At 43.0% G+C, this 26,115-nt stretch overlaps 2 protein-coding genes across 4 annotated transcripts; one reads left to right on the plus strand and one right to left on the minus strand.

Moving 5' to 3' along the window:
- Nucleotides 1–3,464: 3,464 nt before the first annotated feature.
- cdc37 (cell division cycle 37 homolog (S. cerevisiae)) lies at nt 3,465–9,000 on the plus strand. Its single transcript, XM_067403624.1, has 8 exons — nt 3,465–3,699; nt 6,107–6,388; nt 6,463–6,568; nt 6,907–7,022; nt 7,116–7,238; nt 7,520–7,702; nt 8,210–8,281; nt 8,434–9,000. The coding sequence occupies exons 1-8, from the start codon at nt 3,592–3,594 to the stop codon at nt 8,563–8,565; spliced, it is 1,122 nt and encodes a 373-aa protein (XP_067259725.1). The 5' UTR covers nt 3,465–3,591; the 3' UTR covers nt 8,566–9,000.
- Nucleotides 9,001–9,485: 485 nt separating this feature from the next.
- On the minus strand, nt 9,486–22,574 carry ears2 (glutamyl-tRNA synthetase 2, mitochondrial). Of its 3 annotated transcripts, none has more exons than XM_067403621.1 (9): nt 22,340–22,574; nt 21,423–21,578; nt 20,727–20,916; nt 17,884–18,356; nt 17,604–17,712; nt 17,187–17,340; nt 16,013–16,143; nt 15,791–15,923; nt 9,486–10,027 (listed from the first exon to the last, which is right to left on the minus strand). In XM_067403621.1, exons 1-9 carry the CDS (start codon nt 22,425–22,427, stop codon nt 9,920–9,922), a joined length of 1,542 nt encoding a protein of 513 aa, XP_067259722.1. In that variant the 5' UTR covers nt 22,428–22,574; the 3' UTR covers nt 9,486–9,919. The 3 variants fall into 3 exon arrangements, with proteins under 3 accessions (XP_067259722.1, XP_067259723.1, XP_067259721.1); XM_067403622.1 differs by lacking the exon at nt 22,340–22,574 and adding an exon at nt 22,155–22,287 and having other exon boundaries at nt 9,487–10,027; XM_067403620.1 differs by having other exon boundaries at nt 9,489–10,027; nt 22,309–22,572.
- Nucleotides 22,575–26,115: the final 3,541 nt, after the last annotated feature.

Raw genomic sequence — 26,115 nt, forward strand, 5'->3', positions numbered from 1 at the left:
GTGAGTGTGTGAGAGAGAGAGAGAGAGAGAGAGTGTGTGTGTGTGTGTGAGAGAGAGAGAGAGTGTGAGTGTGTGTGTGTGAGAGAGAGAGAGAGAGAGTGTGTGTGTGTGTGTGAGAGAGAGAGAGAGTGTGAGTGTGTGTGTGTGTGTGTGTGTGTGTGTGTGTGTGTGTGTGAGAGAGAGTGTGTGTGTATAATGACATTGGTATGACAAGAAGAGGTGACTTATAAGGACATTCAGCATGTCTCCACTTTTCAAAGCGGTTTTAAATCACAGTGAGTTTTTGTGAGAAAGTAAAGTGTGCACAGTCTCCTGTGATGGGTAGGGTTAGTGTAGGGTTAGTGTAGGGTCAGGGGTTAGTGTAGGGTTAGTGTAGGGTTAGTGTAGGGTTAGGGGTTAGTGTAGGGTTAGTGTAGGGTTAGTGTAGGGTTAGTGTAGGGGGAGAGACAATACAGTTTGTACAGTATAAAAAACATGTTCTGAGGTGAGATTATGCTGCTGGTTTGACATTTGGAAAGTTTGACAAATCAAACAGATTATGAACTCAGTAAATGTCCTCCAGTCTCAACATACAGCAGCTGTGAATCAAACACGAGACGATCAGATCGAGCGCCACCTGCTGCTCATCAGCGGCACTGTCACACTCCTGCCATAAACTATTGTACACGGAATCTCTGAGTAAAAGTGCTTAATAAGTCGATTTATAAGATTTATAAGTCGAGGGAATGTAATAGTATATCGTGTGCATGATTTAATTCTTTCTTGCATGTCATGTGCGGGGCTCCGTTCATACCAGTGTAAATTTTAACAGCAAATTTTGATTCAGTCTTAGTCATACTCTTTTGATTAGAATGGCATTTAGTTTTAGTGTGGTTTTAGTTGACTAAGAATAATACGATTTTAGTAGATTAAATCAACCAAAATTCACTAGGCACTTGTGCTCTGGCGTCTTTCTGAACTGAGTTCTCTGTCGGGTCGTTACCTCTTTCAGACTCATCCACATGTCTGCTCTTCTCTCTCAGCGTTTGATGAGACAACTTATGCTCTGTCCTCACGCAGGACATCAGTTCAGTCAAATCTGCTTTTTATTTAGTTTTCATCAGTGAAAATGTAATTGACGAAAATTATGACAAAAATGATTCGTCAGCTAAATGAACACTGCTTCATACTGAATCTTTAGCTCTAAAAGCACAGGGAATTATTGTTTCAAGCTTTCACCAGAAATGAAGAGTTCAGACACCTCAATATGCTTCTGCAGGCTGGACGGGGACTTTTTGAAGGCTGTGATATGGTTCGTTTTAGGCAAACAAAGCAAACACTTGAAATGAAACTAATATTTAATGTTTTCAGAAAACTAAAACGTACTTTCTAAGGATGGCCATGTGTGTCACACCGCGCCGAGGAACCGCCTTCTTCTATTTTGGCATCAGCTGATCAGTGTTCAAAAAATACTTTGGAAATCATTGAACTTCATGTGACCCTACAAGAGTGATTACTGATAGGCTGTCTGCAAAAAAAAATCATAATCACATTTTAAAGAAATAATTCATCCACTGACTATTAAAGCTGCTACATAGAAACAACTTTGACTACTTTGAGAACCTTGATAGAAATGTAGTCGAGTAAAAAGTACGATATTTGTCTTTCCAGTGAAGAAAGTCATAAATTTCCAGAAAAAAATAATACTCAAGTAAAGTACAGATACTTAAACAGTGTACTTAACCCTAACCCTAACCCACAGAAAGCACATTCCAGATATAACGTGATGTACTAATCAGCGCCATCAATGTCATGTTTCACACATGAAACGAAACCAGCAGCGTACAGAAACCCAAAATAACCTTCATAAAAGCAGACCTATAATAATACTAAATACTAATTCTGTACATATAACCTAATATATGGCACAATACATATAAAATAAATAATATAAATGTAAGACTGTAGAGATTAAAAACCAACAATATATTAAGACAAGACCACATATTAAACAGCAGCGTACAGAGCAATATAAAGTGCAACAGCGAGGCATAATGTTCAGGCAGAGCAGTGTGAAGTGCATCAGCTGGACAGAAGCTGCATTGAGCCCTGTTGTCCGGCTGGGAAGAGGGTCAAACAGCTCATGGACCGGATGCAGGGGCGCAGGAGACATTTTCAAAGTGGGGGACCAAACTGTAAACCAAAGCCAGATTTCAACCACCATCATGTATTAAACTTGCCTGATCATTAACCTCATAAGCACTGGGACCAAAATCTTGGTGTCATTTTACAGGAAACCATTGCTGAACATAAAACATTGGTGAAAATGATAAAAATTATAGTATATAATTTTTTGATTTGACTTTTTGTTTTTGATTGATTGGTTTTATTCTTTCAGGAGACTCAGGACTCTAGTATAAATGATAAATGTGGTCTATTACAATCATCTGGCTGAAGATGTGATGCCATCTGCTGCTACTCAATACCCACACAGCAGGAGACTCCTAGGCGGATCCGCATTCAAGTCGCCTAACCCGCGTGACTGTCACATTGGTTTTGGCGCCACCCAGAGGATCAGCTCCGCCTCCGGGCGCCGCCGTAAATTCTACTGTCAATCAGCGGATCCTGAGCGGACCCATGTCGGATCCGCGGACGCGCACGTGCCTTTACTCTAACGGTTGTATCAATTTGCGGGTCCCAAACAGACCGCGGAGGTAAGGTTTTAAACGTGGATGCAGTCCGATCCGCCTTCATTGTGAATCCGTCACTACGTGCAAGTGGACGCCGATACGTGGCCGTTCGCGGATATGTTCCCGGCCGATCCGCTGCGGAGTCCTTTCCCTGTGTGGGTAAACTTCAACAGAACTGAAACAAAGAAATCACTGTTTATGCACACAGTTTTTGCACTGCAATAATATCCATTTCACAATATCAAAATGTACATTTACAGAAATTACAATTTTATTCAAGTCTGAATACTTGCAGACTGCTGTGCAAGCAGCCTTACCATATCCTTTTGTCAAATAATACTTTATCAGATTGGTTGCTGTGCTTTCACATTTCAAAATAATAATAATTGTATCAAAAAAAATATATTGTAGATCAGTATACACAAACTCCTCTGCACTGCGTCTCTGGATGAGGCAATCGTCACTTTTAGCTTTCAGTTTCACGTTCAAAGATCTCTTTTATCGATGCCTAGATGTAATTAGTGAAACCAAAACAATCCATAAACTATAAATCCACACGAAAACTCAGTCAAAGCAGCTCGTGTGCGAGAGATATCTCAAATTGAATTTCTTACTAGTGCAATTATAATTGCATGTCGCTAATTATCTTTCTGACTAGTCGAAATACAATTGTAACTATCTAAATTATATTTATGGATGGTCAAACCAAAGTTTTATATGCTAAAACAGCTTGCCATATGAGTTCGCCTCAAGAGAGTGACGTCACGCTGATGCGCGGCGCTCGGCGATGTCGTCACTGTAAGCGGAAGTGAAGGAGAGTTCCAGAAAGAGCGGCGGGTGCGCGAGACACACAAAACTATAACTGTAATCATAATAATAGTAATAACAGAGCGATAGTGCACGGGATTATAAGGGAGGCGGAATGACGACCATCGATTACAGTGTGTGGGATCATATCGAGGTGTCTGATGATGAAGATGACACTCACCCGAACATCGACACGCCGAGCCTGTTCCGCTGGAGACACCAGGTGCTGTAAACAACAAACACTGACTGTAAACACCAGGTACACACATTCATGCAGGGTGTTTAGAGGCCACGGGCCCCCAGATATCTTCATCATCATCACGAGAGGGACCCCCATCCTGACATTTAGTAGCCAGCTCTTTGTGTTCAGCATAAAGACTCAGTTTAGTGTGAGTGAGATGAGGAGGAGAGAAGAGCGATACAGGACTGAAATAACATTACCTTTCAAAGGATCCTAATGCAGGAATATGGTTATTTATTCTCATCAATGTGAATGTCTCAGTTGAGCTTTATTTATTTGTGTTCGGTTCATTTCACTGTGGATTCTTTGGTAAATCAATCGCATTTCAGCATTATCAGATATATGAACTCGACAGTAATGCAACAACATGTCAGTAACTGTGTTCATTCTAATGCCTGATCTGATATTAATGATTCATGTACAGTCACATGATCTTCGTCTGTGTGTCAGTTAGGGCTGCACGATATATCGCATGAGATTGTCACGCGCATTTCATCAATAAAGCCGGTTCCCTGATTACCGCTAAGTCGCCATCACCTGCTTTCAAATGCAGCGGCATTTAATAGACAGAGCCGTAGTTCACTGAAAAGCCACGCAATATCGCGTTCATATCGCAGATGAATCGCCTTCGATAATGAACGCGATATTGCGTGGCTTTTCAGTGAACTACGGCTCTGTCTATTAAATGGCGCTCCATTTGAAAGCAGGTGATGGAGATTTAACGGCAATCAGGGAACCGGCTTTACTGACGAAATGCGCGTGACAATCTCATGCGATATATCGTGCAGCCCTAGTGTCAGTAAATCAAACCAGCGACTAAACGCTCAACTTCACCTTGATTCTCTTAGTAGGAGGAAAATAATTTTAAATGGTGATTAAATTATATAAAGAAAGCGATCAAAGAACGCTCACTTTACAATCACTGGAGCTGTCAATCAAACAGAGTTTATCAGTGACTGAGTTCTGGACTCGAGCCAAAACTCCCGTTTTATTCATCGAATCTCTTAGTTACATCACGTTTGCACTGTTAGTTATGATGAAAGCATTCGTTAGTGTGCAGAAAATGAGTTTAATGACGAGATCACTGCTTTCATGAGCTCAACAACATGTCTGTGATCGACTACAATGATCATCACTGCAACCTTTCATGCCACGATCTAAATATAATCAACACTTTTAATGATTAGTGAACCTTGGGAGCTGTAATAGTAAAATGAGCTAAAAGAGAGAGTAATACTGAGCTATTTCATATGCAGAGATGTCAGCCAATCACAGCAGTGGGCGTTTACACTGAACGTCTCACACAGACACGCCCCTTAAAACAGAGCGTCCAAACCAGAGGATAAAATCAGGGAGGAAAAATGCCTTTTATTCATGAATGATGTTAGAAACATACGAACATTATAAGTGCACCCCAGGAAACATTAACAATAAAACAAGGCAGTTCATGACCCCTTTAAATAAACACATAAAATACCAAGTTAAAAGATTTGATACCTTTTTTTCAGGTAAGTGTGGCCCTGAAAGTGCAGTAAGATAACGGATCAAGAAGCCGTTCTGAACTCATATAAACACATCATCAGATGGCAGAAGAATGAGTTCATTGCTCTTAAATATTTGATAATTAATAACTAATAATTCACTGATACAGACTAATACTAAAAAAATTGCAATCATGGGAACAATGGCAATATTATCTCCCTTTTGGGCAAAATGTCATTCAGAGTAGCAAACCATGGTCATACAGTGTAAAGAATATATTCATGTAAAAATGAAACAATATACTTCTGTTAAAACATATAGAAGAATATGTGATCATACTAAATTATATTATATTTTAATCGATTTTCCCTTCCTAACAAACAGGCAAAACTTAGTAGTTTGAAGGATATTAGCAAAGTATATAAAGATTAAAAAATGACAATTAATTAGTATTAGATTGCTGCACTGTAATCCTCTTTTAATGTCATCAAACGAGTCCTGTTTAATGAATCAGATTTTCTGATACGCAGATATTGTTACACGAAATGGCATTTTAGTGGGTGTCTTCTGCGAATCATGGTACAAAATGTAGGATAGTCATTATTTTTTGCTCAGAAAAATATAAAATTAAACAGGACACATATGTACAGGAAAAAGACTACATTTAAAGCTCATCTACACATTTATTTTTTGATGCTTGGACCCCTTTTCGTCTTTGACCCGTTTACATATATAGTGTTATCTGGACAATATTTAGTTTCTGTTACATTATGTTTTTAATAATCGCTACTGTGCTGTTAAACGTATTATTAATGAAATCTGCATTTTGTCTTTTACACGTGTGTGTGCGTGAGTGTGATGGTCACATGACCTGATTTCACTGGCGGTTCTCTCACTGTGCTCTCAGGCTCGGGTGGAGCGGATGGAGGCGTTCATGCAGAAGGGTGAGGAGCTCGAGAAGAGCCTGACGGAGAGCAAGAGGAAGCTGGCGGAGGCGCAGCGGAGGGTGCAGGAGCTCCTGACGGCGTCCACGGACGAGGCCAAAGCCGAGCTGACCAAAGCCCAGGCCGAGGAGAAGCAGCTGAGGAAGGAGGAGCGATCCTGGGAGAAGAAGATGGATGAGCACCGGCGCGAGGAGAAGAAGATGCCCTGGAACGTGGACACGCTCAGCAAGGAGGGCTTCAGTAAGGTGCGGCGCGCTGACAGCGGCTGGACGTCCCGGCCGATGAACACCTCACTGACGCTCCTGTGCTTGTCTTTCAGAGCGTCGTCAACGTCAAGCCTGACAAGACGGAGGAGACGGAGGAGGAGAAGGAGGAGAAACACAAAACCTTCGTGGAGAAATACGAGAAACAGATCAAACACTTCGGTGAGCTGCTGTTGAGTCTCGTGATCTTGAATCAGAATCTCTTCTCTGATGATGAGGGCGGGGCAACCTGTCACTCACATGAGATCCACCAATAGCAAACCACAACCATCCAATCAATTCCCCACAGACAGAATCAAGCCCCGCCCTACATTTGTTCTTGTTTGAGAAGCGTTTCACTCTGATAGACGTCACAATATGAAAGAAAAGATTACGAAAAGAAGTATGAGGCCTATGACCGCATCATGAGGACTTTAAATGCTGACGCAACACGTGTGTGTGTGTGTGTGTGTGTGTGTGTGTGTGTGTGTGTGTGTGTGTGTGTGTGTGTGTGTGCGCAGGGATGCTGCGGCGCTGGGATGACTCTCAGAAGTACCTGTCTGACAATCCTCACCTGGTCTGCGAGGAAACGGCAAACTATCTGGTCATCATGTGCATCGACCTGGAGGTGGAGGAGGTAACGCATGTGTGTGTGTAGTTGACATGCTGGTGTGTGTGTAGTTGATGTGCTTTTGTGTGTGATTGACCCGTGTGTGTGTGTGTGTGTCAGAAACACGCGCTCATGGAGCAGGTGGCACATCAGACCATCGTCATGCAGTTCATCCTGGAGCTCGCCAAGAGTCTGAAGGTCGATCCGCGCGGCTGCTTCCGCCAGTTTTTCGCCAAAATCAAGGTGTGTGTTTCTCATGATGATGAATTTATCACTGACACATCAGAGTGACACAGAAACATAAAGAGTGCTGATGTTATTAAGCTCAGTAATCCTCAGAAACACAGCTGAAGTTCGTCTCAGCGACTGATCATGACCTCAGCTTTATCGGGCTGGAACGATCCGTTATAAAGGATCTTACACAGCGGCTATTTGATCATTTAATAACAAAGATAAAGTAATTGTATTGTGATATATTTTGTCTCATATATTTTTTCTGTGTGTGTTTCTCCTGGTGTTTTCAGACTGCAGACCAGCAGTATCAAGACGCGTTTAACGACGAGCTGGAGTCGTTTAAGGAGCGAGTGCGCGGCCGGGCGAAGATTCGCATCGAGAAAGCCATGAAAGAGTACGAGGAGGAAGAGCGTCAGAAGCGTCTGGGCCCTGGCGGTCTGGATCCCGTGGAGGTGTACGAGTCCCTGCCGGCGGTGAGACACACACACACACACACACACGCGCTCACGACTGCACGACTCACAGAACATCACGAAACACACTGCAACACCTTTGGACTAACACCAGTTCATTTCAGCAGCTGTACGCATTTTACTTTCACGTTCAGGGAAAGATTTCCTCACGTCACATCCCTACTTTCCTTGCTCATAACGTGTGGCATACATTTACCATATTTCAGCCTTCAGGAGAACATTGAGCAGCGTATGGAACAATATGTTTTTAATATGGTGAAATCTGGCTCCATTTCCGGGAGATTTCCAGTCTTTTCAATATGAATCCGTACGATCGTGAGTTTGTCGTGTAAATTCACAGCGTTCATCCACAGAAATCTGCTCTGTGTGAAACTGACGGCAGTCTGAGCAGCTCTTCACACATCTACAGGACTGACAACAGACCTGAAAACTGAAAATGCCGTTTTAAAGGTTCTTCCAAACTGACCTTCTGTCATAGCAGTGATGTGTCTGTCTTCATCTCCACAGGAAATGCAGAAATGCTTTGATGACAAAGACATTCAGATGCTGCAGGACGCCATCAGTAAGATGGACCCCACGGTGAGTCTGACCAGGGTCGTTACAGTGCTGGTACTTCAGTACCAAGCTGATGAAAGCGGTCTTTCTGCAGCATCGAGCACCGGGTCAGTCCGGTAAGAGCTGACCAACACTGAGCACGAGTGTGACCGTGTGTGTCGATGTTCCTCTTGCAGGAGGCCAAATATCACATGAAGCGCTGCATCGACTCGGGGTTGTGGGTACCGAACTCACGCGTGGACGAAGATGGAGATAAAGATGAAGGCGACGAGCCGCAGTACGAGGAAGTGAAGAAAGAAGATCAGTGATGGGTCCACACACACCGAAGACCAAAGCAGATTCGTTTGACCCGAACAGATCGTGACGATGCAGGGGCTGATGGGTCACGATTCTGACAGACACATGCAGTGCGTCTCTCCTCTTCCTCTGTTCTGTCACTCTTGTTGTTTTATTTATGCACCGTTTGTTTGGCCTGTAGCGTGAGGCGATTCACTTGCAGCGCTTCCGTCTGTTCTTACTCTAGAATGTGTTTGATTGGCCATTTCTCACAGACGTTTAACATGAATGAGTGCAGAAATCTGCAGTATTAGACGCCCCAGATGAAATCTATTAATGAACTGGTTTAGTCTGGTCTTGTCTCTTTTAGTTCAGATTGCTCTGCTTTGTTAGTGCTGATGCTCAGTTTGTCAGAATAAAATCGTGGGCTGATGGGAAATCTGTGTCCGAGTGTCTTTCTGTCCGATTGCAATCGTGCAGCTGCAGTTTTAATGAGATAACAGAAGAAACTTCTTTTAACTCTAGGGGTCTATTACGCAACTTCTGGAAGAGTACAGAATCTCCGGACCAAAACACGCTATAAAAGCATTGCTTATGCAGGTTGTAGTGATAAAAAAAAAATCTGTTCAAATTTTTGTTTAATGAAAAATGTTGATAAAAAAACAATGCAAAGGTTTTTATTTCTTTGTTTAAAAGCAGAGGCTCTTTATTTTGACATATTTCATGTTCAGATGCTGTAAGAACACGATGAAATTTGTGAGAATCTGCAGTGTTTCCAGGAATAGCAAGAATTACATGCTGATTAAATGAACACAAAGTGTTTCCATTAGATCACGTGAAGAATCATGTAAACGTCTGTTTCTTAAGCAGAATTGAAGCGCATCAAAAGCCTCTTTTAAAGGTGAGAAGCTCTTAATTTCTGTACCTGCACTATAAATGTGAATGTCATCATAGTTTTAATCATGCAGATTTTAATATTTGGCTTTATTGAAGTATGGCGGGCGCATGTCAGATCAATCAGTCTCATATGATCATGAGTCTCTTTTAAACCATTGTACATTTGGTGTCAATCAAGTCACCTTTATTTATATAGCACTTTTTACAATGCAGATTGTGTCAAAGCAGCTTTACATTGATAATTGGTACATAATTTTAGTTTTTACTATTATTTTTATTTTTAGTTTATTTTAGTGCATCAAGTCAAACTAAATGAAAATTATTGGATTTAATTTGAAGTACCGAAAATGTTATGGTTGTAGTTTTAGTTAATAACCTTGTTCTCATTTATAATGAAGTACATCATGAGTCTGACCCAAAACACAGACCATCTAATGGCAGACATTCTGATCAAAACACAGGAGCCAGAGATCAATATTTACATCCACTTTATTCAACACAGATCGAGTCGTTGGTTAAGTCTAGAGCTTTCTGAAGACGGACACACACCTCCTGTTCACCCAGAGAAAGCATCATCTCTGCCACACTGGGACCCTTCTGCAGACGGAGAAGAATACTAGTGTTATTAATGCCATTACTGCTGCGTGTGAGTACAGTGTGAGTAAGAGTGTGTGTGAGTAAGAGTGTGTGTGAGTACAGTGTGTGTGAGTAAGAGTGTGTGCGAGTACAGTGTGTGTAAGAGTGTGTGTGAGTAAGAGTGTGTGCGAGTACAGTGTGTGTGAGTAAGAGTGTGTGCGAGTACAGTGTGTGTAAGAGTGTGTGTGAGTACAGTGTGTGTGAGTAAGAGTGTGAGTGAGTACAGTGTGTGTAAGAGTGTGTGCGAGTACAGTGTGTGTGTGTAAGAGTGTGAGTGAGTACAGTGTGTGTGAGTAAGAGTGTGAGTGAGTACAGTGTGTGTGAGTAAGAGTGTGTGCGAGTACAGTGTGTGTGAGTAAGAGTGTGTGCGAGTACAGTGTGTGTAAGAGTGTGTGTGAGTACAGTGTGTGTGAGTAAGAGTGTGAGTGAGTACAGTGTGTGTGAGTACAGTGTGTGTGAGTAAGAGTGTGAGTGAGTACAGTGTGTGTAAGAGTGTGTGTGAGTAAGAGTGTGTGCGAGTACAGTGTGTGTGAGTAAGAGTGTGTGCGAGTACAGTGTGTGTAAGAGTGTGTGCGAGTACAGTGTGTGTAAGAGTGTGTGTGAGTACAGTGTGTGAGTAAGAGTGAGTGAGTACAGTGTGTGCGAGTACAGTGTGTGTGTGTAAGAGTGTGAGTGAGTGCAGTGTGTGTAAGAGTGTGTGCGAGTACAGTGTGTGTGTAAGAGTGTGCGAGTACAGTGTGTGTGAGTAAGAGTGTGAGTGAGTACAGTGTGTGTAAGAGTGTGTGCGAGTACAGTGTGTGTGAGTAAGAGTGTATGCGAGTACAGTGTGTGTGAGTAAGAGTGTGAGTGAGTACAGTGTGTGTAAGAGTGTGTGCGAGTACAGTGTGTGTGAGTAAGAGTGAGTGAGTACAGTGTGTGTAAGAGTGTGTGCGAGTACAGTGTGTGTGAGTAAGAGTGTGAGTGAGTAAGAGTGTGTGTGAGTAAGAGTGCATGAGTACAGTGTGTGTGAGAGTGTGTGCGAGTAAGAGTGTGTGTTGAGTACAGTGTGTGAGTAAGAGTGTGTGTGAGTAAGAGTGTGTGTGAGTAAGAGTGTGTGTGAGTAAGAGTGTGTGTGAGTACAGTGTGTGTGAGTAAGAGTGTGTGTGAGTAAGAGTGTGTGTGAGTACAGTGTGTGTGAGTAAGAGTGTGTGTGAGTACAGTGTGTGTGAGTAAGAGTGTGTGTGAGTACAGTGTGTGTGAGTAAGAGTGTAAGAGTGTGAGTAAGGGTGTGTGTGAGTAAGAGTGTGTGTGAGTAAGAGTGTGTGTGAGTACAGTGTGTGTGAGTAAGTGTGTGTGTGAGTAAGTGTGTGTGAGTAAGAGTGTGTGAGTAAGAGTGTGTGTGAGTACAGTGTGTGTGAGTACAGTGTGTGTGAGTAAGAGTGTGTGTGAGTAAGGGTGTGTGTGAGTAAGGGTGTGTGTGAGTAAGGGTGTGTGTGAGTACAGTGTGTGTGAGTAAGAGTGTGTGTGAGTAAGGGTGTGTGTGAGTACAGTGTGTGTGAGTAAGAGTGTGTGTGAGTACAGTGTGTGTGAGTAAGAGTGTAAGAGTGTGTGTGAGTAAGGGTGTGTGTGAGTACAGTGTGTGTGAGTAAGAGTGTAAGAGTGTGTGTGAGTAAGGGTGTGTGTGAGTACAGTGTGTGTGAGTAAGAGTGTAAGAGTGTGTGTGAGTAAGGGTGTGTGTGAGTACAGTGTGTGTGAGTAAGAGTGTGTGTGAGTAAGAGTGTGTGTGAGTACAGTGTGTGTGAGTAAGAGTGTAAGAGTGTGTGTGAGTAAGAGTGTGTGTGAGTACAGTGTGTGTAAGAGTGTGTGTGAGTAAGAGTGTGTGTGAGTACAGTGTGTGTAAGAGTGTGTGTGAGTAAGAGTGTGAGTACAGTGTGTGTGAGTAAGAGTGTAAGAGTGTGTGTGAGTAAGAGTGTGTGAGTAAGAGTGTGTGTGAGTAAGAGTGTGTGTGAGTAAGAGTGTGTGTGAGTACAGTGTGTGAGTACAGTGAGTGTGAGTACAGTGTGTGTGAGTAAGAGTGTAAGAGTGTGTGTGAGTACAGTGTGTGTGAGTAAGAGTGTGTGTGTGAGTACAGTGTGTGTGAGTACAGTGTGTGTGAGTAAGAGTGTGTGTGAGTACAGTGTGTGTAAGAGTGTGTGTGAGTAAGAGTGTGTGTGAGTAAGAGTGTGTGTGAGTACAGTGTGTGTGAGTACAGTGTGTGTGAGTACAGTGTGTGTGAGTAAGAGTGTGTGTGAGTAAGAGTGTGTGTGAGTACAGTGTGTGAGTACAGTGTGTGTGAGTACAGTGTGTGTGAGTAAGAGTGTAAGTGTGTGTGAGTAAGAGTGTAAGTGTGTGTGAGTAAGGGTGTGTGTGAGTACAGTGTGTGTGAGTACAGTGTGTGTGAGTACAGTGTGTGTGAGTACAGTGTGTGTGAGTACAGTGTGTGTGAGTAAGAGTGTAAGGGTGTGTGTGAGTAAGGGTGTGTGTGAGTAAGGGTGTGTGTGAGTACAGTGTGTGTGAGTAAGAGTGTGTAAGAGTGTGAGTACAGTGTGTGTGAGTAAGATTGTGTGTGAGTAAGAGTGTGTGTGAGTACAGTGTGTGTGTGTGTGTGTGTGTGTGTGTGTGTGTGTGAGAGTAAGAGTGTGTGAGAGTAAGAGTGTGTGTGAGTAAGAGAGTGTGAGTGTGTGTGTGTGTGTGTGTGTGTGTGTGTGAGTAAGAGTGTGTGTGAGTAAGAGTGTGTGAGAGTGTGTGCGAGTACAGTGTGTGTTGAGTACAGTGTGTGTGAGTAAGTGTGTGTGAGTAAGTGTGTGTGAGTACAGTGTGTGTTGAGTACAGTGTGTGTGAGTACAGTGTGTGTGAGTACAGTGTGTGTGAGTAAGAGTGTGTGTGAGTACAGTGTGTGTGAGTAAGAGTGTGTGTGAGTACAGTGTGTGTTGAGTACAGTGTGTGTGAGTACAGTGTGTGAGTACAGTGTGTGTGAGTACAGTGTGTGTGAGTAAGAGTGTGTAAGAGTGTGAGTACAGTGTGTGTGAGTAAGAGTGTGTGTGAGTACAGTGTGTGTGTGTGAGTACAGTGTGTGAGTACAGTGTGTGTGTGTGTGTGTGAGTGAGTAAGAGTGTGTGTGAGTAAGAGTGGGTGTGTGTGAGTACAGTGTGTGAGTAAGAGTGTGTAAGAGTGTGAGTACAGTGTGTGTGAGTAAGATTGTGTGTGAGTAAGAGTGTGTGTGAGTACAGTGTGTGTGTGTGTGTGTGTGTGTGTGAGTAATTGTGTGTGTGTGTGTGTGTGTGTGTGTGTGAGTAAGAGTGTGTGTGAGTAAGAGTGTGTGTGAGTACAGTGTGTGTGAGTACAGTGTGTGTGAGTAAGAGTGTGTGTGAGTACAGTGTGTGTGAGTAAGAGTGTGTAAGAGTGTGAGTACAGTGTGTGTGAGTACAGTGTGTGTGAGTAAGAGTGTGTGTGAGTAAGAGTGTGTGTGAGTACAGTGTGTGTGAGTAAGAGTGTGTGTGAGTACAGTGTGTGTGAGTACAGTTTGTGAGTACAGTGTGTGTGAGTACAGTGTGTGTGAGTAAGAGTGTGTGTGAGTACAGTGTGTGTGAGTACAGTGTGTGAGTAAGAGTGTGTGTGAGTAAGAGTGTGTGTGAGTACAGTGTGTGTGAGTAAGAGTGTGTGTGAGTACAGTGTGTGTGAGTACAGTTTGTGAGTACAGTGTGTGTGAGTACAGTGTGTGTGAGTAAGAGTGTGTGTGAGTACAGTGTGTGTGAGTACAGTGTGTGTGAGTAAGAGTGTGTAAGAGTGTGAGTACAGTGTGGGTGAGTAAGATTGTGTGTGAGTAAGAGTGTGTAAGAGTGTGAGTACAGTGTGTGTGAGTAAGATTGTGTGTGAGTAAGAGTGTGTGTGAGTACAGTGTGTGTGTGTGTGTGTGTGTGTGTGTGTGAGTACAGTGTGTGAGTACAGTGTGTGTGTGTGTGTGTGTGTGTGAGTGAGTAAGAGTGTGTGTGAGTAAGAGTGTGTGTAAGAGAGTGTGTGTGTGTGAGTAAGAGTGTGTGTGAGTAAGAGTGTGTGTGAGTAAGAGTGTGTGTGAGTACAGTGTGTGTGTGTGTGTGTGTGTGTGTGTGTGTGTGAGTACAGTGTGTGTGAGTACAGTGTGTGTGAGTAAGAGTGTGAGTAAGAGTGAGTACAGTGTGTGTGTGTGTGTGTGTGTGTGTGTGTGTGTGTGTGTGAGTAAGAGTGTGAGTACAGTGTGTGTGAGTAAGAGTGTGTGTGAGTAAGAGTGTGAGTACAGTGTGTGAGTACAGTGTGTGAGTAAGAGTGTGTGAGTAAGAGTGTGTGTGAGTAAGAGTGTGTGTGAGTACAGTGTGTGTAAGAGTGTGTGTAAGAGTGTGTGTGAGTAAGAGTGTGTGTGAGTAAGAGTGTGTGTGAGTAAGAGTGTGTGTGAGTAAGAGTGTGTGTGAGTAAGAGTGTGTGTGAGTAAGAGTGTGTGTGAGTAAGAGTGTGTGTGAGTAAGAGTGTGAGTGTGTGTGTGTGAGTATAGTGTGTGTGAGTAAGAGTGTGAGTACAGTGTGTGTGAGTAAGAGTGTGTGTGAGTAAGAGTGTGTGTGAGTACAGTGTGTGTAAGAGTGTGTGTGAGTACAGTGTGTGTGAGTAAGAGTGTGTGTGAGTAAGAGTGTGTGTGAGTAAGAGTGTGTGTGAGTAAGAGTGTGTGTGAGTAAGAGTGTGTGTGAGTAAGAGTGTGTGTGAGTACAGTGTGTGTAAGAGTGTGTGTGAGTAAGAGTGTGTGTGAGTACAGTGTGTGTAAGAGTGTGTGTGAGTAAGAGTGTGAGTACAGTGTGTGTGAGTAAGAGTGTGTGTGAGTAAGAGTGTGTGTGAGTAAGAGTGTGTGTGAGTAAGAGTGTGTGAGTAAGAGTGTGTGTGTGAGTAAGAGTGTGTGTGAGTAAGAGTGTGTGTGAGTAAGAGTGTGAGTACAGTGTGTGTAAGAGTGTGTGTGTAAGAGTGTGTGTGAGTAAGAGTGTGTGTGAGTAAGAGTGTGAGTACAGTGTGTGTAAGAGTGTGTGTGAGTAAGAGTGTGTGTGAGTAAGAGTGTGTGTGAGTAAGAGTGTGAGTACAGTGTGTGTGAGTACAGTGTGTGTGAGTACAGTGTGTGTGAGTAAGAGTGTGTGTGAGTAAGAGTGTGTGTGAGTACAGTGTGTGTAAGAGTGTGTGTGAGTAAGAGTGTGTGTGAGTAAGAGTGTGTGTGAGTACAGTGTGTGTGAGTAAGAGTGTGTGAGTAAGAGTGTGTGTGAGTAAGAGTGTGTGTGAGTAAGAGTGTGAGTACAGTGTGTGTAAGAGTGTGTGTGAGTAAGAGTGTGAGTACAGTGTGTGTAAGAGTGTGTGTGTAAGAGTGTGTGTGTAAGAGTGTGTGTGTAAGAGTGTGTGTGAGTAAGAGTGTGTGTGAGTAAGAGTGTGAGTACAGTGTGTGTGAGTACAGTGTGTGTGAGTAAGAGTGTGTGAGTAAGAGTGTGTGTGAGTAAGAGTGTGTGTGAGTAAGAGTGTGAGTAAGAGTGTGAGTACAGTGTGTGTGAGTACAGTGTGTGTGAGTAAGAGTGTGTGAGTAAGAGTGTGTGTGAGTAAGAGTGTGTGTGAGTAAGAGTGTGTGTGAGTAAGAGTGTGTGTGAGTACAGTGTGTGTAAGAGTGTGTGTGAGTAAGAGTGTGAGTAAGAGTGTCAGTAGCGTCACCTGTTGTGCGCTCAGAGCCAGTCTCAGCACTCTCATCACGCTGCTGTATTTGGTGTTCAGTCTGCTGGCCATCAGCTTCAGCTCACGGTTCAGTTGCTCTGTGGACGAGAACGAGTCGCCGGCTCCAACCAGCCTGAGCACAAACACACACACACACACACACACTAATAACACACAGACACGTGAACACACTGATAACACACGTGTGTGTATGCGACTCACTGTATGACAGCCACTGCGATGATGGCCGCCTCCGCGCTCACGTCCTTCAGCTGCTGCAGCGTGACGCGCGGACGGATCCACAGGTAGGAATACGAGTGATCCAGCAGCTCCCGCAGAGAACAGATGTGACCCTGAGACACACACAGGATGGGTGTGGAGTTATGAACACCAAAGTGAATGATGAATTGTGCCATTTGGGATACAGCCAATGAGGTTCCTCAGAAACAGAATATAGGAAATCTTCCTTGTACTTCGTCACTCTCCAGTACACTAGGTGGCGGTATGGAGCTTTTCATTTGGTTTGCAACCCGCCAGTAAATCCACAGAAGAAGATGAAGCTGCTAGTCCTGCAGCGCTATCAGAGTTCTTCTTAGACTCCACCGCTTAACCAAAGCGAACACTCTTTTATTATTTCAAAACACTAAACGTTGCACGGTCTGCATTCACACACGTTCAAAATCACGTTTGGTGAGAGTAGCTTTGCTGAGATTACAGGCACGTTTTAAAAGAAATTAGGTATTTTTCAGTAGGAATGCTCAGGTGTGGTTTGTCACATGACCGTGCTTTTGGATGCTGTTCGAACAATACCCAGGTGAAAAAAAGTGCACTTCCATAATGTTCTTAAAGTGCTTAAGATAATCTTAAGAACATCTAAGTGTACTCAACTGTGCCATTTTGAGACACTATGAAATATGAACTAAATTGTGCTTTTAACATACTATCTCTGTGTTACAAAAATGTATTTAGATACCACTTGTAGTACACTTGAACCCATAGTGTGCTACAAGTGTCAACTAAATACATTTTAATACAGAAATACAGAAGTCAAGCCACTAGATGTAAATGACATGAACAACATGAACCAAACTCTTCCCGTCTCAGATACAACTACAGTGATTGAGGTCATATATTTGATAAAGATGCATTATTTATTGTGTTATTTTCCTGTTTATTACTGTGGCGCTGCTTTAAACCATCTGTGTTGTATAAATAGAGCTAACTTGACTTTGGCTATAGTTCAGAGCCTCCAGAACTGAGTTAAACTCCATTTGCTGATGCTCTCGAACATGGCTAAGATTCTTCTCCTGTTTCTTTCTGTGCTGGAGCGCTCGTGTTTCGTATGTTTCTTCTCATGTTGCTCTCTCACACACACACAGAGGCAGATGTTCTGTACCTTGCGCAGCTGCAGGACTCTCTGTATGTAGTGCGGCTCCAGTACGGCGCGGTCACTGATGTCGGAGCCGTGTGTGTGAAGAAGCCGCTGACGCAGCTCGTCCCGCAGCTCCGCACACATCTGCTGATCCTCGATCCTGCGCTGCAGATGAACCCTGAATCACACAAACATCAGCATTAACTTCTGAACGAGCAGAGAGCACGTCATCTGGCTCTTCCTCATCAAAGACTTCAGAATGACACGCGTCTATATTACAGACGCTCTCAGATTCAATCCAGCACTTCAGCTCATGACGCACTGCACCATTACAGCCGTTTAGTACGGAAGCATGTGAGCATACAGCATACAGTATAACGGTGAAAGTAGGATTCTGTTGTTCTGCATGTTTAACAGTTTTGTTTAAAGAACAAATCAAACCTGTTGAACTCGTCTAATTTGTCCAGATCCAGCAGAGCAGAGTGTGTCGTGATCTTGGAAATGTTAAACTCCTGAATTAATTCGTCCAGATGTCGACCGATCCGATTATCTGCAGAAACAAAAGCATCTGATCATCTGACATGCATGTTTAAGAATCTGAGATGCACACAAATGTCGTTTTCCACAGTCCTGACAGACGCTGGAGAACATGGACTTCAGATACAGAGAGTCAGCAATAGTGCATGGAAATATAATGAGTGATTATTTCAGACCCACTCACTGTTGAACCCGGACCCGGCGTGAGTGACGAGGTCCAGCAGGGTCTCGGGGAGGACGCCCTGCTCTCTGAAGTGCTGGATGAAGATGTCACCCTGCCGCTTGGAGAGTTTGCTGCCGTCGCGGTTGAGCAGCAGTGGCAGGTGAGCGTACGCCGGCGGACTCCAGCGCAGCGCGGCAAACAGCTGCAGGTGTTTGGCGGTGGAGATCAGCCACTCGGAGCCGCGCAGCACATGACTGATACGCATGTGATGGTCGTCCACCACGCTGGCCAGGTGGTACGTGGGGAATCCGTCGGCCTTCAGGATGACTGGGTCGCCCTCCACCGCGGCCACCTCGTGCCGGGTCCAGCCGAACACCAGGTCCTGAAAGGGCTCGGCGCCGGCATCCAGTCTGAAGCGGACTACGTGAGGGACGCCGAGCGCCAGCTTCTCCTGGATCTGCTCTGGCTGCAGGTGCCGACACCGGTTATCATAGCTGAGACACACAGACACGAGTCGTCACACACTTAAAACCAATACCACATGAGCGGGAAGAAACATCCACACCATAACATGACTGTAAAAACCACGGCTTAAACAACTTTACCATTCAAATACAGGTTGACAAAAACTTTAAAAATTTAAAAAAAATTAAAGGAACACTTTAAAAACATCAGATCTCAATGGGGAAAAATATCACACTGGATATCTATACTGATATGGACTGGGTAATGTGTTAGGAATCAAAGGATGCCACATCATTTGATGGAAATGAAAATTATCAACCTACAGAGGACTGAATTCAAAGACACCCTGAAAATCAAAGTGAAAAATGATGCAGCAGGCAAGTCCATTTTGCTGAAATTTCATTGCAGACACTCAAAATGGTACTCAGTAGTTTGTATGGCCCCATATGCCTGACAACGTCGGGACATGCTCCTAATGAGACGGCGGATGGTGTCCCGGAGTATTTCCTCCCAGATCTGGACACTCACTGAGCTCCTGGACAGTCTGAGATGCAACCTGGCGGTGTCGGACGGATCGAAACATAATGTCCCAGAGGTGCTCTATTGGATTTAGGTCAGGCGAGCATGGGGGCCATTCAATGGTATCTATTCCTTCATCCTCCAGGAAGTGCCTGCATACTCTTGCCACATGAGGCCGGGCATTGTCGTGCACCAGGAGGAACCCAGGACCCACTGCACCAGCGTAGGGTCTGACAATGGGTCAGAGGATTTCATCCCGATACCTAAAAAGTGAAAGTGAAAGTGGAGTGACTTGTGGCCAAGTATGGTGACCCATACTTGGAATTTGTGCTCTGCATTTAACCCATCCAAGTGCACACACACACCGTGAACACACACCCGGAGCAGTGGGCAGCCATTGCTGCAGCGCCCGGGAAGCAGTTGGGGGTACGGTGCCTTGCTCAAGGGTCTCACCTCAGTCGTGGTATTGAGGGTGGAGAGAGAGCTGGATATAGATATAGTCAGGGTGCCATTGTCTAGCCTGTAGAGGTCTGTGCGTCCCTCCATGACCAAAACGGACATGTTGAACAATGTTACAGGCAGCATAACGTTCTCCATGGTTTCTCCAGACCATTTCACATTTCATGTTGTTAATTTAATTAACACTAAAGCAGCTGAAACTGATTAATAACTCCCTCTGCTACTGATCAATATCCCACGAGTTTAACTGACCTGATGCTATTCTCTGATTACATTTTTTGGAGCAGTGTAGTTTTATAAAATGGTCAGCCTTTAAACTATTCAACCATTCAATATTAAAATGTGATGACATTTCTCATCGAGTTAAAAGCTAGATCACATGACTAGAGTAAAGCGAGATGACTGTCAAGACCATGGCAGAGGATTTGTTGCATAACAGAGCCTAAGCGTCTGATAAACGTCTGATCTCGCAGAATGTGCGCGCAGCACCGCCGATCCTTATACTCAGAGTACACGCGCTCACGAATTCGAAAGAAGCCTACATACAATAGCCTGTCTCCCGATATCTAACCTGTCTTGGGCTGGGCTGTGTAGTAATAACCACCTCTTAGCTCTGGTCTGTGTTTGCACTGATATTGAGAGAGTACTTTGATTATGGTTGCACTTAATTACAATAAGAAAATTATATTTTATTTAAAATGTATTTTTTTGTTTTTCAATACTGTTTTTATTCGTGTTCAATTTGTGGAAAGGAGTTCAGTTAGGAGGTCACACAGCCTCAAGCAGAAGCTCTGGAGGCTCATAAATCATGTACAGTAAGGTCTGAAGAGACTTCATATCATACAGGAGAGACTGTGGCCTTTTACAGTGACTGAGTATTGTTGTCTTTTACTGCATATGATGGCGTACGGCAACACCAGTAAGATCAGAACGCTCACAGCGACATTCAAACGTTAAATTCAAGACTCGCTTTGGCTGGCTCTGAGCCAGAGATGGACGTGCTCAGTGCTTTTCATATCACAACTATTCAGTGTTTTCAACCACAAAGTTTATTTTAAGTTTCTGACACTTAAATAGACATTAAATTGGCAACTAGCCAAAAATAGATTTTGTTAAATACACACAGATGCGAAAATAAACTATATTAATAGGCTAATGATTTCTTCGATTAAAATGTGATGACGTGTTTTATATCAGATATACTGTGCAGTTAACTATAAAGTTTACTCTGTTCTTTTCCCAACGCACCGGCCCCTCACTCTTCTGTATTTCAGGAGAAATCAGTGAATTTAGTCTTTAATCCAACAGGTCCGATTCTCTGAACTAGAGTGGCAGCACCCATTACTGACATGATTTAAATGACAAAACACTTTCAAATATCTGACAAATATTTATTAACTGCTGTCTTCACAACGGTTTACCGCGGTACGTGTCCGCTCCGCTGCGCCTCTCTCTTCAGCAGCTCCAGCCTCTGATTGGTGCAGAAGCAGTAGTAGGCGTGGCCTGTGTTCAGCAGAGATGATGCGGCCTGTGAGTAGAGCTGCAGCCGTTCAGACTGAACGTACGGCCCATAATGCCCTCCTCTGCGGCTGCTTTCATCTGGAGGGATTCCTGCGACACACAGACACACACACACACACACACAGACACACACACACACACAGACACACACACACACACACAGACACACACACAGACACACACACACACAGACACACACACACACAGACACACACACACACAGACACACACACAGACACACACGAGCGCTGCAGTCACACCGGCTTCTGCTTGCATGCGTCCGTCTGAAGGCAGTGAGATTTGGTTTCTTCTGTAACCTGACTCTACTGTCATTAGTTGAAATTAGGGCTGGAACTAACGATTATTTTTCCCGGCTAATCTATTTTCTAAATAGTAGATTAATCCTTTGTTTACTTTATCAATAAAAAATGATCATAACTAATCTATGTATGAACTTTACCAATGATATTATTTAACACAAAAGAAAAGGTAGATCAGGAGGTGTTTTCTGTGGCTGCATTCACTTTCTAGGATTTAGAGCTGCATCTGTCCTCCAGTGGGCGTGTCTAAGTGTAGGATCGACACCTCTCATGTACCTGCCCACTCCAGCATGTCTTCAATAGCGTCCGCGGCCCCGGGAATCAGGCGCGCGCGGTCCGTGTCCTCCAGGCGCAGGATGAGCGCGCCGCCGCGCTGCTTGGCGAACAGGTAGTTATAGAGAGCCGTGCGCAGACCTCCGAGATGAAGAAACCCTGACACCAGACCAGAGCAACGTTAGTTCAGCAGTTTAACAAGTCTTCAACATTATCTCACTGTAACTACTGCATTGTGGAAGCTGTGCTGTCACTCAGCATGTCAGTCATTTATATGATATTATTTGTTCTGTTTTAATCTTTAGATTAGATTAGATTAACTTGTATTAATCCCCGAAGGGAAATTCACATGCCACAGCAAGCTCAACACAGAGAATAATAAATGGAATAAAAAAAAAAATAAATAATAATAATAATAAAATTACAAACAATCACAACAGATTGTGCACAATAACCTGAGCAACTACATTATACACTGCACCACACTGGTTTAGTTTTAAGTATATAAAGTACACCTTCCACATCAATACACAATCAGATTTCTAACAATTATCTTGTATAGCACTGGGTGTAAAATCTAATAGCTGTTGGTAAAAAGGACCTTCTGTAACGTTCCTTATAACACCTAGGTTGAATTAATCTTGAACTAAAAGAACTCTCGCAAGCATGAACGAAATCATAAAGAGGATGGCATTCATGATTCATTATGTTAGTCAGTTTGTCAGTCATTCTAACCTGAGCGATGTCATGTATAGTGGGAAACACACACCCCACAACCGAACCTGCTTTCTTAATTAGCTTATTAAGTTTGTTTTTCTCCCTCTCCACAAGTCCTCCTCCCCAGCAGGTAACACCATTTACCCGTTGCTTTTAATCTCGTGTGTTTCACCTGTGGGACTCGGAGCGAATCTGACGCGCACCTCGGGCTGTCTCGTGCACACGCTTCTGCGCGCGCCGTTTCTCTTCCAGCGCAGTTTTCTCAAAACGCAGCCGAACATTTTCACGCATTCATCGCGTCTTTCAGCGCCGCGGGAGAAATCACTGAGTTACTCTCAATCAAACAGCAGACGCGTGACCCCATCGCACTCTTCTTCTTCCTCTTCTTCTTCTTCTAGTTTAATGGCCGTTCGCTCCTCAGGAGTATTAGCGCCACCTGCTGTCTCTCACACGGGTGGTGTTTCTGCACAGGATTCTCTGATGAGGATGCTTCAGCTCTCTCCCTCTCTCTCTCTCTCTCTCTCTCTCTCTCTCTCTCTCTCTCTCTCTCTCTCTCTCTCTATTCACCACGTGCAGAATTATTAGGCAAGTTGATTTTCTGATCATATTTTTTTCCAGGCACATTTTACCAATTCCAATCCACATCAATCTTAATAACTACTATTAATTTTGTATTTAATAATTTATAGTGAAATATAATTGTTCATAAAGGCTGGAAATTAAAAACGCCTTCTATTCAGGTGTGCAGAATTATTAGGCAGGTTCTCTTTTACAGGCAAAATGAGCCAAAAAAAGAGATTTAACTCTAAAAAATATTAAATGCCCATGAGAAGGGTGAAATACTAATGAAATACTAGAAATTGCAAAGTTAAGGCATGACCAATGGACAGTGAAATGCTCATTGGGTCAGCAGGGTCATACAAAAACAGCTGGAGAAGAAAAGACACACGTTAACTGCTAAAGAATTAAGAATTAAGGTGAAGAATTAAGTGTGAAACCATCAGGAACCCTTTATCTCCAGCGCCACCATTTTCCAGAACGGCAACCTACCTGGAGTGTCCAGAAGTGCAAGGTGTCAGGATCTCAGAGACTTAGGTTAGCTGAAGAATCCGGAAATATCGGAAGATCATTTTTATTCCATATCTGCAAGACAGACATTTCAGGATAGGATCTAAAAATGATCTTCCACACCTTACAGCCAGATTCTGGAAGATAAATTCTTCACACAGTGGTACAAGAGGATGTGGTGCTGGTCCTTCAGGAGTCACTCTCAATCTGTCTGTCTATAAGGCCTATAAAAACCCAGTCTTCATGTATTTTATAACACTTCAGCTTAGTGCGGGTCATTTTTTAGGATTCTTTAGCTAACCTAAGTCTCTGAGATCCTGACACCTCGCACTTCTGGAGATTCCAGGTAGGTTGCAGTTCTGGAAAATGGTGGCGCTGGAGATAAAGGGTTCCTGATGGTTTCACACTTAATTCTTCACCTTAATTCTTAATTCTTTTGCAGTTAACATGTCTTTTCTTCTCCAGCTGTTTTTGTATGACCCCGCTGACCCAATGAGCATTTAACTGTCCAATGGTCATGCTTTAACTTTGCAATACTAATGAAATACTAGAAATTGCATTCTTCTCATGAGCATTTCATAATTTTTATGAAGTTAAAAATTTTTGGCTCATTTTGCCTGTAAAAGAAAATGAATCTGCACACCTGAATATTGTTACAGTACACTGGTGTTGTAGAGACAAGACGTCAACGGATATCCACAGTTAAGATATTTAATGAAGAAACGCAGGAGATGACACACAGGTACATTAAACCACAACAAGATCCGACAGGGAGTGAGTCCATTATAGAGGTAGTGCTGTTGAAGGAGTCCAGGTGCAGGTGATGAGTGCTGATGGGGAGATGACGACGGAAGGGGGTGCAGGTGTGGAAACAGGAGGATTATGGGAAATGGACACACATATAGCATTTCCATGCTTCCCTATTATTGCAAGTGTTGAATTTATTCTTGTGCTGATCTGCTTATAATATTTCTTTTTTTCCCTCCAAAAACACGTCAGCATTACTGTAGTTTGCAGATGTAAAGATCGCTCTATAGATATTAGATTCTGTTGCATCTTTACCTAGAGTCATTATTGCACTTTTTTTTTTTTAAATCTTTGGGTAACGAACTTTCATTCCATATATGATTATATAAACCAAATAATAATAATAATAATGTGAGTCAAAATATATCCATTCCTGTTATCTTTCCATCATTCACACAAACCAGGGATTTATCAGCACATCCTACAATTAACTTTAGCTTGTCAAGTCAAGTCGTCAAATTTATTTATATAGCGCTTTTACAATTGGTAATTGTTCAAAGCAGCTTTACATATTAGAAGCACAGAAAAAGAGAAGTGGTTAAAAATAAGCTGTACAAACAAGCGTGGTAATATGTAACATATACAAGATGGTGCTACATTAAGCCAATGTCGGCTGACTCCCAGGGGTGGAAAAAACCCCCTAGGAGAAAAACCCAGCGTGCTAGCACTGGGAAAAAAGTCCTAGGAGGGAAAAAAACCCTTGGAAGATATATATAATATATGTAAATGGATATGGAGATCAAAATCTGAATTATACATTTTTATTATAGAGATTAAAAATAGATTATATATAAATATGTGTAAGCGGATACGGGGATTAAAAATCTGAATTATAGATGCAGCCAGAACTGGATCTGTAGGCCCATTGTCTCCTGGGCTACGTTGTAGTCAGGTCCAGACACAGGTTCTCCATCTGATCTGGATACGGCCTGAATCCAGCACCCGGCAAACCTCAGGATAAGCAGAGAGACAGATATTAGCGTAGATGCCATTCTTATTCTGATGTACAGGTATATCTAGTGTTATAGGAAATGTTCTCGGTTCCGGCCGACCTAATTATTGCAGCGTAACAATCCTTTAACGGATTTGAAAAATGTTAATGTATTGATAATGTGTTATGTGTATGCGAGAGCAAAGAGATGTGTTTTTAGTCTAGATTTAAACTGACAGAGTGTGTCTGCTTCCCGAACAATGCTAGGAAGATTGTTCCAGAGTTTAGGTGCTAAATAGGAAAAGGATCTGCCGCCTTCAGTTGATTTTGATATTCTGGGTATTATCAACTGGCCTGAATTCTGAGATCGCAATAAACGTGAAGGACTATAATGCATTAAGAGCTCACTTAGGTACTGGGGAGCTAAACCATTTAGAGCTTTATAAGTAAGTAGCAAGATTTTAAAATCTATACGATGTTTAATAGGGAGCCAATGTAATGTTGACAGAACTGGGCTAATATGGTCATACTTTCTGATTCTAGTAAGAACTCTAGCTGCCGTATTTTGGACCAACTGTTCAGAACAACCACCCAGTAGAGCGTTACAATAATCTAGTCTTGAGGTCATGAATGCATGAACCAACTGTTCTGCATTTGTCATTGAGAGCATATGTGGTAATTTAGATATATTTTTTTACAGATACTAGAAACATGACTTTCAAATGAAAGATTGGTATCAAAGAGCACACCCAAGTTCCTAACTGAGGACGAAGGTTTAATGGAGCACCCGTCAAGTGTTAGAGAGTATTCAAGGTTTTTTCGTGAGGAAGTTTTTGGTCCAAAGATTAGGATATCAGTTTTTTCTGAATTTAATAATAAGAAATTTCTTGTCATCCAGTTTCTAATGTCAGCTATGCATTCTGTTAGTTTTGTGAATTTGTAGGTTTCGTCAGGGCACGAGGAAATATAGAGCTGAGTATCGTCAGCGTAGCAGTGAAAACTAACACCATGCTTCCTAATTATCTCTCCTAAGGGCAGCATGTACAGAGTGAAAAGCAACGGTCCTAGTACTGAGCCTTGTGGTACTCCATATTTAACCTGTGATCGATACCACATCTCTTCATTAACTACTACAGACTGATAACGGTCAGATAAGTACGATTTGAACCATGC

This window comes from Chanodichthys erythropterus, chromosome 12, assembly GCF_024489055.1.
Source record: "Chanodichthys erythropterus isolate Z2021 chromosome 12, ASM2448905v1, whole genome shotgun sequence".
In the NCBI taxonomy this organism is placed as follows: Eukaryota; Metazoa; Chordata; class Actinopteri; order Cypriniformes; family Xenocyprididae; genus Chanodichthys; species Chanodichthys erythropterus.